The following is a 10807-nucleotide window of genomic DNA, read 5'->3' on the forward strand; positions in this document are numbered from 1 at the left end:
CACAAAAAGTCAAAAGGAAGAGCCTGGGAGAAATGTCTGTGACATGGATGGCAGACTTCGGATCCATAATAAATAAAGAGCTACTACAAATAAACAAGATGACAAATCAGCCCAGAAGGAAAATGGTCCAAAGGTTTGAACAAGCATGGAAGAAACTGCTGGTGATTACATGAAAAGATGCTCGACCTCACTGGTAACCATGCACAGTAAAACAAAAAAATTGAGACCACAGAGTAGTAAACACATAAGCAAACAAGGGACCTCCTATGCTGTTGGGGGTAAATGTCAACACAGCCTACATGGAGAGCAACCTGGCTGAGTCCATCAGTGACCCTGTAGATACTCTTCCTGTATTACAGAGATCACTTCCAGGCACCTGTCCTACAGACACATGGGAGATGCCTCAGGTACACAGGTCTCCTTCCAGCTTCAGGAGGAGCAACGTGGGCCTAAGTGAGTGGAACGCCTGGCACTCACACCATGGAATTCTCTGCAGTCATGCAAACGAATGAGGAAGCACCCAATGGACACAGGAAGTTCTCTAACAGGTGCCCACGGCACATTACAGAACCACGTGTGGTATGATCCTATCCAAGACACAGAAAAATTACAATCCTACTATTTTCCTACATACACGTATGTACTTTAATGGACTCAAATGTGGAATGTAACAGAACCATGCACACCACACCACAGAGACAGCTACTCTGTAGAGGAGGGTTAGAATGGAGCGGAAAGGTCAAGGGTGATCACACGTTTTGCAGTGGGATGTTTACGAACCACATCAGTGACTTACAGTGAGAACATAAACCCTTATTATTTGTAGAATAAAGATTTTCAAAAGTCCTTTTTAAATGATGGGCGGGAGGATTCACTCCCTTTGACATGCTTCAGTTTTCTCACTTTTTAAAAGGGGGATAACCCCAGCCCTCCTTAACTAGATTGTCGTGTGGACCTGATGAACAAAACCACCTGCTTGAAAGTCTGATAGGTGCGCAGCAAACGTCAGCTGCTGCGACGGCCAAGGTGACAGGGCTCAATCAGGGTCTGCCTCCCGCGCAGTCACTGGGGCCTCCCCAGAGAAACCCAAGTGCAGAACGCCACTCACCTCCCCCGCGCCAGGCCTGCAGGCCCCGGCTCCTCTGCCAGTTTCTGTAAGACCATCCTCACTCCCGGGACGGCTGCTCACCCTGCCTCAGCTGGACAGGCCTTTGCCACCCCCTAGGTTCCCACCAAGCTTTTGTGGAGATGAAGGTCCCAGCACCTACGTCCCTGGGCACTAGAGGGGGATGTACAGAGAGAGAAGCTGCCTGCACGAGGGAGACAAGTCACACCCGAGGCCAAAGGTGTTGGTCAAGAGGTACTTTATTGAAGGCTGGGGGCTCGGGCATCTCGAGGCAGCTATAACCTGGGGACAGAGAGGTAAGCTGAGGGTGGAGGAGGGGAGGGGGCCCCACATCCTCGTCCACCTGACACCCCTTCTTCTGGCTTGGGCCCTTCCGTTTCTCCTGGGGGACCCTCCCAGGCCCAACTCTGTGGTCAGGTGGCTCCGGGGGGCCGACCCTCTCCCAGGCCTGGCCAGAGAACATTGCTCCACCACTGGCCACAGCGACCAGGTCTGGGATGGGCACCGGGACCCACCAGAGGCCCCCGGGGAGAAGGGACATATACTCACTGGACCTCGCGGAACGCCCGCCTCTCCACCAGCTTCACTTTGTACTTGCGCTTGAACCTGGAGGAGAGAGCAGAGAGCAGTTGGTGACCACAAGCCCATCACTCGCAGGAAGGTTCTCGATGCCCCACCCCCAACCTGCCCCGCTTAGCAGCCCCAGGCCCTCACTTGGCTCGCTCCCTTGGCTCGATCATGTTTCTCCTCTGGAAGCTCTTGAAGCGGTCGCGGAGGACGCTGCCCTCGGGCTGTGGGACACAGAAAGGGAGGCCTCAGCAGGCACCCAGGAGAGACCCTAGGGCACCTGAACTCTCCACAGGGTCCAGAGGGAGCTGAGCCCCCACAGCTGCCTGTCAGCCCAGACCCCTAGCCTGGCCTCGTGGACACCAGGGGCTCAGCCTGGCCCTGGGCTCGTGGGGTGATAGGTATGGACCTGGGGATGCTCAGTGTGGACCCGTGGGTTGCCCGAGCTGGGTCTGAGAAATCAACAGAAAGGAGATCAGAGAAGAATGAACACAGGAATGCCATGCAGAGAGCAGCAGAGGCAAATGCAGGGGTCAGAGGGAGAAGGGCACACTGTCAGCCCACTAACGAAGTGCCCAAGGCAGGCTGCGCCACGCAGGGCTGTGGTGAGGAGCTGGGCTTCCCCCTCCCCGAGGCGCTGGGAAGACATGGCAGGTTCTGATTGGGGGAGGGACTGGGTCTGTTTTGAGCTTTAGGGAGACCCCGCTGGGACGGAAGAGGGTGGGAGCAGGGCCGTGAGACCAGGGGCAGCAAAGGGACCTGGCTGGGAGGAATGGCAGCTGAGGGTCACACGCTCAAACCACTGTCACCCAGCCCCTCACCCCCGGGGGCCCCGTGCCCTCAGCCCCCAGGCATCAGCCCAACCAGCCCAGCCCGGGGGCAGCCAGGATGTCGCCCATAGTCCCTGGTGGACACGGGGAGCAAGGATAGGTGTCATCACCGGGCACAGGGGCGCCCCTATAGCACCACAGCCCCCAGACAGACAAGTACCTTCAGGGTCCTCAGCGAGTCAGACAGCTCAGCGCTGAGCTGCACGTCAATGTCAGGGTCCTGATACCTGGGGATCAGGGGGCAGGGCGTTCAGTGGGACAGCCTGGCCCAGGACAGAGTCCAAAGGCCCTTCCTGGGGAAGAGCAGGCTGGGCAGTGGGGCTTTCGGGGAAGCAGGGCCCAGGCCGAGCAAAGGTGGGAAGGACCCAGACCCCTCCCAGCCTCCCCCAGGAGCCCTCAGTCCAGGCCTCACTTCAGCCGCCCCAGCCTGCGGGGCTTATCCGCCTCCGCCAGCCGCCGCGCCTGCCGCCGCTCCCGCCGCCGCGCCAGCTCCGCCAGCCGCCGCGCCACCTGGGCCTTGATCCCACGCAGCCTGAAGAGCTCCTGGTGCTGGAGCCGGGCAGCCCGCACCTGGGCCTGCTGTACCCTCTGCAGGGACAGGTGGGGTCAGGGACCCAGCCAACCATCACTTTGCCCCAGGGGGACCCTTCCTGGCCACCTGCTTCCAGGTCACGACACACCAGCGGCCCCATCTCCCTCATCCATTTGTCTGCCTGTGGTCCCTAAATCCCCCCTCAGCCCCCAATCCCAGAAAATAAGCACCAGGAGCTTGATCTTGCATGCCCCCTGCTGCGTTCTCTGAGCCCCGAGCAGGGTCTGGAAGGTGCTGGGAGACAGGTCTCAGCTGACAAAGCAGATCAGAGGGCCCCGTACAGCACAGAAAAGCAGGCTGAAGGGATCAGAGACGGCAGGCTTCGGGCACGAAGAAAGCAGGCTGCAGGCAGGAGGAGCAGGGAAGCAGGGAAAGTGGACCGGAGCCCACGGTGCTCACCAGCATCCGGGCGGCCTTCTCCCGCCGCCGCTGCTGCTCTGTCTTCTTCTCCGAGGGGGCCAGGCGGACAGCGGGGGGTGAGGCCTCTGCTCCAGCGGCTGAGTCTCCTCCAGTCTTCGGCCCCTCGTCCTGGCCCTCACCCGGCTCTGGCTCCCCCTCCCCATCCGACTCCTCCAGCAGCCCCTGGCACATCTCCCGGAAAGTGGACTCCTGGGGAGAAGGGGTGCGTCAGGCGCTGGGCCAGGAGCAGGCGGGATGTGGGATGTCAGGATGTGGGAGGATGGAGGGCGCTCACCTGAGTAGCAGCCTGCTCTGCGGTGGGCGGGGCCAGCTGCCGCTCCAGCTTCTCTGCCTCCTTCTGTCGCTGCAGCTCCACCTCATGGGCTGCCCAGAGCAGGGTCTGGGAGTGGGGAGAGGATACAGGTGAGACCTGAGGCCCCCAAGGGCCTCTCCTGGGAGTCAGACCTGACCTTCTTTCCTCCCACCCGCCTCCCACCCCAGTGCCCACGGCCCACCCCTTCCCTGGACTCCCAGCTACAGCCTCACCCTGCTCTCCATGCGGCAACCAGAGGGGGCTTCTAACCCTTGACCTACTCAGCCTGTTCCTTTGAAGGACAGTCTGGTCTCTTCATAACTGCAGTTTCACTTACACAAAGTGCCCAGAACAGGCAAATTCATACGGACAGGAAGGAGAGCAGCGGCCGCCTAAGACTAGGGGAGATGAGGAATCGGGGCGTGACGGCTGATGGACGTGAGGTTTCTCCCTGGGGTGATGCAACATTCTAACATTGACCTCAGTAATGAATTAATAACAACTTTGAATACACTAAAAATCACTGCATCACGCCCCCCGGGTGGGTGAATCCTACGTGATGGCAATTAAGTATCAACATAGCAATTATATTTTAAAATAAGACAACTGTCCCATCTTTGAGTGAGGTGCAGCCTCCCCTGCGTGGGGCCAGCCTCACCCCTTCAACATTCAGCGGAACCACAGTCGCTGCCGTCAAGGCCGTTGACCAGGTGAGGGACGCTGCCTCCTGCTCCTGGTCGGCCCGGAGCCCGCCTTACTGTGAACCGCTCAGAACAGCACTCACAGGAGCACCTGCGCCTACTCAGTGATCTCCCTTTCTCTCCCGGAACCTGCGCCCCCTGAGGGCTGGGGGATGGTCCCCTCTATTCGTGACCCCTGTGCTCAACAGGTGCCTGTGAGATGAACTCAGTGACTCGCAGTGCCAGCTCTTCCCGTTGCAAAACCATCTTCGCCTCTGCACAAACCTCTCAGCCAAACGTTTTCTTTGCTAACAGTTGAAGACTTTTTGCACTGATGCCCCACAGAATTCCTGAAAGGTGCCATGGTCTCCCTCACACCTGGGCCTTTGCACACATACTGTTCGCTCTGCATGGAACTCCCCTTCCCCACTTGCCATAGCAAACCGCTCTCAGTCTCAGCTCTGATGCCCCCTCTTCCCAGAAGCCCTCCCTGACCCTCAAGGCTGGGTTGTGACGCCCCCTCTGTGCTCCTCCATCAGTGTAGGGGCATCACTGCCTGGGAATGGGTCTGTCTCCCTGACTGGACCACAAGCCGTGGGCAGGCAGGACCAGAGCTGTCTCAGTCATGCCAAGTCCCCAGCACTGGGCGGGCCCGGAGGAAGGGCCAGGCTGGGGCACGCCAAGCAAGCGGCCGAGCGCGGACTAAGGAGAGGCCTGGCGGGGCTACATACCTGGTGGTCCTCAAAGGATGGGTTGTAGGAGGCTCCCGCAGGTGCCGCCTCCACAGCAGGCGCTTGGGAGGGCTTGGTGTGGAGATGCTGCGGCCGCTGGAGAAGGACGAGACCAAGGCAGGGTAAGGCCCAGGAGCCTCAGGACTCAAGCTCACCCAAGTGCCAGTGAGGAGACCCCAGGCTCGGGAGGCGGCCCGCGGCCTTCTAGTTGGGACATATCTGCACAGCTGGACCTCGGGGAGTAGCATCCCCAGGACAAGCAAGGCCTCTGCACTCAGGGGTCACTTTTGCCCATCCTGAAAAGAGCCCCTGTCGCCCCAGCGGTGGGAGTGGGGTGGCTGACACTCGCAAAAGCACGTGGGACAGCTGGTCTCTACGGCAGTCATCTGTCCGTCACTGAAACTGGCAGCAGCATTTGGCAGAGGATGTGAGGTCCTCTGTCTGCTGACAGAGGGCTGACAAACACTCACGGTGCAGCCCTCCCTCCCCGGGGAGCTTGTGAGAGGCCTAGAAGCCTGGCCCACCTCAAACCTGCTCACCAGAGTCTGCAGCCCCCTAGGAACCAAGTACACACTCAGCACAGCACCTCCGCATCCAGACGCATCCCGTCCGTGCCCATCTGGCCTCCACCCCAGCAAAGGCTGTCTGTCTCCAGCAGAAGCCCAGGGGTCACCCTGGACGCCCCCTGCTCTGGGCCCCGCCCCACACCCAACTGCCCGCCAGGCCTGGTGCTTCTGCCCCGGAACTTGTCTCCCCCGCTTCCCCCTACCCCAGGTCTCCAATCCCGCAGAACCATCTTTTTTCCAGTGTGTTTCCCTGATCTCCCCAAAGTGTGTCTGGCTGACCCACCACCACCCTGCTCTCTCCCTTCGGGGCACCGACTCGCTGCCTGGCCCCAGCACGTGAGGTCCTGGTCACAGGACAGTCGGGCTCCAAAATGGAGGCTCGAAAGCCCAAATGAAGAGCAGTTCCCTTGTCCCCAGCCCCATCCTCTGACCTCTATCACCCCAGACGCCCTTCTGATGACGACCGCTCACCTTTACTCCTTTCTTCTTGGTCTGCTCCAGGAAAAATTCATCCTGACCTTCCAAGGGCCGGTCCAGAGGGTCTGTGGGGGCAGTGAGGGGGGCGGCTGCTGGAAACATTGTGGCTCTGAGGGGCCCCCTCCTTTCAGAAAGTTGGCGCTGATGCACAGGCGAGAGAAGGACAGATTCTCAGACCCCAAAGGGCTTTGAATGCCCAGCAAAAGAGCATCTGGACGGGGTCCAGAAAGCAGAAGAGACCCAACGCCGAGGTCAGGGGCCGGCCCGCTTGGGAGAGGGTGCACTAACGGGAGAAGGGCGCCACCTTGGGATGCCTGGCTTGGCTGAAGACCTTCCAGGCAACGTCTGCAGGGCACCGGCCCAGCCCCCACGACTGCGAGCAGAGGCAGGGACACTCACTGTCTTTGGCCCAGAGGTCATAGAAGGGCCGCTCGATGGTGTCCTGCGGCCTGGGCTTGACTCTGGCTGCAGGAGGGTTGAGGAGCCGGGCCTGCGCCCTGCGCACCTCCCGGGGCAGCTCGCCCTGCTTCGCCAACCTCTCCCATAGCTGCTCCTTCCGCTTGAGCTTCTTGGCATTGGGGACCTGGTGGGCAAGGACGCTGGGTGGGAGAGAAGCAGCAGGAGCGCGGTGGGTGAGTTAAGCTCGCACCCCTGCCGCCAGGGTCCCCAGCGCCTCCTCCCCAAGCACCTGAAGGCTCCTCCTGCTCCTCGCTCAGTCCAGCAGCTTCAGGGACCGTCTCCCCAGGTCTGTCCCCAGCCCGGGCCCCTCTCCTGAACCCTAGACCCAACACACAAAGGCCTCAAGGGCCCTTGCCCTGGGTGTCTCCCAGGCACCTCACTCCAAAATCAACCCCGGCCACTCGTCCTCCCATAGCCGCACTGTCCACTCCATCACCCACCCCGCCTCCCTCCTTTGGGGGTCAGTCACTCAGCCCTGCCTAACTCACCTGCTGACCCTGGCTCCCACCCAGCCCCTCCTCTCCATCCCCAGAGCCCCCAGCCAGGCCCATCCTCACAGGCCCCAGACAAACCACCCTGGACCTGGGCCCCACTGCCTCCAAACCACTCTCCAAAGCCCAAATCAGACCCTCTCCTCTCCTCTCCTCCAGCGGCCCTCACCTATCACTCTCCCTCCCCGGCACAGAGGGCAGGGGGCCTGAGTTCCATGGGAAAGAAGGGTCTGGGGCCAGTGGGACACTTACTCTTTGGGGACTGGGACCTTGGATGTGTTCTCTAGGATGAGGTCAACCCGAAGGGGTTTCTTAAGAAGCAATGACTTCTTCTGGCCTTTGGTCCTCTTCTTACTCAGCTCTGGAGGTGGGAGGAAGGACAGGAATCAAGACCTCAGGCCTCCTCACTCTCCCAGACCCAATTCCTTCTCCTCTCACTTCAGCTCCACTGGGGCCATCAGACTCACATCCCAGTACAGCCCAGAGGCCCCAGGCTCGCCCCAGGTCCCCAGCTAAGGAAACAGGACCCCAAGGGCAGCGCCCAAGGTGCCCAAGTTGTGACCCCCCACCCAACCCATTTCCTGGGCCAGCTGGAGGCAGCTCAGTGCTGGGGACACAGGGAGTCAGACCCACAGCCCTGAAGACGAGTGCCTCCAGCTGCAGCAGGGCAATGGCCACAGAATCACTAATGCTAAGGAGGAAGCAAGCAGATGGTCAGGCGGCAGGAGGCCCAAGAAGCTGGAGTCGGGACCCAATCCAAGACAGCAATTCTCAGAACAAGAGAATTTTCTGCCTTTCTTCCTAAAGCCCAGTAATCAAAAAGACTCTAGGACAAAACAAAAGGACGGAATCCACATCCTTCCATTTGCTATGGGACCTCGTGAAACCGACTTTGCTCCCCTGTGCTTCCAAAACGAGGCCACAGACTGCCGACCTCCCAGGGTCGAGAGGGGGAGATGTAACTACAGCTGACCAGTGAACAACACGGGTTTGAACTGCAAGGGTCCACTTATACAGATTTTTTTCAACAGCAAATACCACAATACCACACGAGCCGCAGGTGGCTGAATTCGAAGATGTGAAACTGCAGGTGCAGAGGGCTGACTCTAAGTCACATGGGGACTTTTGACTAAGTGGAGGGTCAGCACCCCTCACTCCAGCATCGTCCCAGTGTTTGCTATATTTCAGCAAGGGCACGGCACAGTGATCACCCAAGAAACCATAGGCTGACTGTAATCCTTTTTTTTTTTTTTTCCACCTAAAGCAGACTCTGTAACTACTTCCTCACCCGTTCACCAGGGTAGGTCTCTGCTTTACCCTTCTATTCCCAGAACTCAAGCCCTTACCTCTGTGCAAGCTGACCTCTTTAATAACCCCTTCTCACCTGCTCACTCAAAGACGCCTACGCCTCAAAGAGTTTCTTTTACGTTCTTCTGTTCACTGAAACGGGCCCGCTCATTTTCCTTAGAACAGATCCCTTGAAGGATCTCATACGTGTTCGTTAAGGGTGTCCTGCTGTTAGAACTTGCCCTCTTCGCTTTTCTCTCCTCTCCTTAAAGCAGATCGCTTCCTCTTTGTCTGTTTTTCTAGGCATTAACAGTAAAGCCTACTACTCACTGAAGCAAATGCTAACTCACTTCTCCACTTGCTTTCAGCTGGTCCCAATCGTCCATTTTGGCAAACTAAAGCAAGCAGGTTAAGGTGAGTTCCTTAGCTACTCATTCAAGTCGATCATCCTGTTCTCATTAAAGCATGATACTTTAACTAAAACAGGTCTGATTCCTTACAGCAAGTCCTTGATTTGCTCTTCTGCAAATAAACGGAGACCTCCCAGTTTATGTCTTATCTAATCACCAAGGCAGACTCCTACTGGCTTCTTTGCGCATTGAAACCTCTGACACCGTAGAAACGAAAAAGAGCTCTTTAGGTTAGTCTCGAGCTTGCTTTCTGCTCACTACAGGTCCTCTTGTTTATAGTTAACAGCCTGTTTAGCAGGTGTTTGCCACCCAATCCACGTTATTAACACAGTTCCTTTCAGAGGCTGAGATAGGCTACTTAATGACTGATAATGTCATATCCCCCCACAAAAACCTTTCCTCACCTTTATTCTTGCAGCCTGTGTCCACGAAGAAGAGTTTTTCATCGGGCGCCTCTGATATCAAGCCACTGGGAGATGGAAATGCAGAATGTTAGCCACAGACGTTAGGGAGGGAGCGAGATGCTGCGGAAGGAACAGGTTTAACCTCTCAGTTCCCTGCATTCCTATCACGTTCATTCAAGCGCGCTCTTCCCGCATGGGAGTCCCACCAGGCTAAGGCCCCTCCCTCCAGTTTGCAGAACTTCATGCTTAAGTCACACTAAACTAGGGTGGATGCTTGGGACGTACTGATACTAGGAAGGGATTCATTGTTTACCGGGGCTCTAATTTAACTGGGCGTCTTTTATCTGATAACCCTATCAAATCCCCCAGCCCTCACCCAGCGTCCCCAGCCGTGCTCGGGACAGGCGCTCCGGCCCCCAGTAAGTCCCCCCGAAACAGCTCGGCCTCACACCCCTCCACACACGACCGGGGCCCTGCTGCCGGAAGTCCCGCCCCACGCACCCGCTCGTGCGCTCCTGCAGCCGCACGTCCTCCAGGAACTGGTCGACCTCCAGTCCCAGCGGCTCCTGAGCGAGCCGCCGCCAGCCCCGCTTCTTATTTCTTGGGCCTCGCCGCCGCCGCCTCAGCGCCGGGTCCACCGAAGTGGGCCGCAGCCCCAGGAAGCCGGAATTGGCCTCATTTTTCGAGCCGTGCCTGCCGCCACCGCCACTGCTCCCCGCCGCCATCTTGTTAAAGGAAGAACTTGACTACCCGGCACCCCCGAAATCCGATTTGGGGCATGCGCGCGCAGACCTCCCGTGACCTACTTCCGGTGGCCACCATCTTGGTAAGGTGGCTGGCTCTGCAAAGGGGCGTGGAGGCTGCCATCTTGGTAAAGGATAAATGGTTCCTCCCTCTTCTGCACGTGCCGCTCGGCCCCGGTTTGTAGATTTGAGGCTGCGGCCGCCCAGGAGTACTTTTTTAATCTGAGTATTGTTTTTAATTTTTAACTTGCTGATTTAAAAAAATTAGTTTTCTAGTGGCAATCTAGTTTTCTAGTTTAAGTGGTAGAGTGCATGCCTAGCATGCATGAGTTCCTGGGTTCAATTCCCAGTACCTCCATTAAAAATAAATAAACCTAATTACCCACCCCCCTAAAAAGAAAAAAAAAAAAAAAAGAAGGGAAAAAAACTAGTTTTTCTTAGAAAAGTTAGAACCGTCAGTGGCAGATTCGGCACAAGACGCAGTCCAGTCTCAGAACGTTTGGCTTTGTCAGTGTTCCAATCTTGGAACCTTGGAAATCAAAGTTTTCGGAATGTCGAGATTGGAAGCACAGAACGTTACACGCGAGGGATGTTAAAGACATACACTATAGAACCCTAGAAGCGCAGGCTCAGAATCATTAATTTAGGCAAGCTAAGTAGTTATGCCTCAGTTGCTTCATCTATAAAATGGCGATTCAATCTGGAGATTAAACAAGATAATATATACAAATC

At 57.4% G+C, this 10807-nt stretch overlaps 1 protein-coding gene and 1 non-coding gene across 4 annotated transcripts; both read right to left on the minus strand.

The window, feature by feature from the left end:
• Positions 1–1347: 1347 nt before the first annotated feature.
• Positions 1348–10082, minus strand: NOP53 (NOP53 ribosome biogenesis factor). Of its 3 annotated transcripts, XM_074369334.1 has the most exons (13): positions 9834–10082; positions 9333–9397; positions 7484–7592; positions 6681–6880; positions 6276–6346; positions 5239–5334; positions 3810–3914; positions 3515–3724; positions 2936–3111; positions 2684–2750; positions 1841–1917; positions 1676–1732; positions 1348–1408 (listed from the first exon to the last, which is right to left on the minus strand). In XM_074369334.1, the coding sequence occupies exons 1-13, from the start codon at positions 10055–10057 to the stop codon at positions 1402–1404; spliced, it is 1464 nt and encodes a 487-aa protein (XP_074225435.1). In that variant the 5' UTR covers positions 10058–10082; the 3' UTR covers positions 1348–1401. The 3 variants fall into 3 exon arrangements, with proteins under 3 accessions (XP_074225435.1, XP_045366585.2, XP_074225436.1); XM_074369335.1 differs by lacking the exon at positions 1348–1408 and having other exon boundaries at positions 1672–1732; XM_045510629.2 differs by lacking the exons at positions 2684–2750; positions 2936–3111.
• LOC123614578 (small nucleolar RNA SNORD23) lies at positions 2529–2639 on the minus strand. Its single transcript, XR_006722015.1, has one exon. It is a non-coding gene; the product is annotated as a small nucleolar RNA SNORD23 (small nucleolar RNA).
• Positions 10083–10807: the final 725 nt, after the last annotated feature.

This window comes from Camelus bactrianus, chromosome 9 (genome assembly GCF_048773025.1).
Source record: "Camelus bactrianus isolate YW-2024 breed Bactrian camel chromosome 9, ASM4877302v1, whole genome shotgun sequence".
NCBI classification, from domain to species: domain Eukaryota; kingdom Metazoa; phylum Chordata; class Mammalia; order Artiodactyla; family Camelidae; genus Camelus; species Camelus bactrianus.

Excerpts from the sequence above, each read along its gene's own strand:
- NOP53 (XM_074369334.1), bottom strand. The coding sequence starts at position 10,057 with ATGGCGGCGGGGAGCAGTGGCGGTGGCGGCAGGCACGGCTCGAAAAAT. Across the intron at positions 6,881-7,483 it reads AAGGTCCCAGTCCCCAAAGA|CGTCCTTGCCCACCAGGTCC; the intron begins GTAAGTGTCCCA and ends TCTCCCACCCAG. Across the intron at positions 6,347-6,680 it reads TGACCTCTGGGCCAAAGACA|ACCCTCTGGACCGGCCCTTG; the intron begins GTGAGTGTCCCT and ends CTGCCCCCACAG.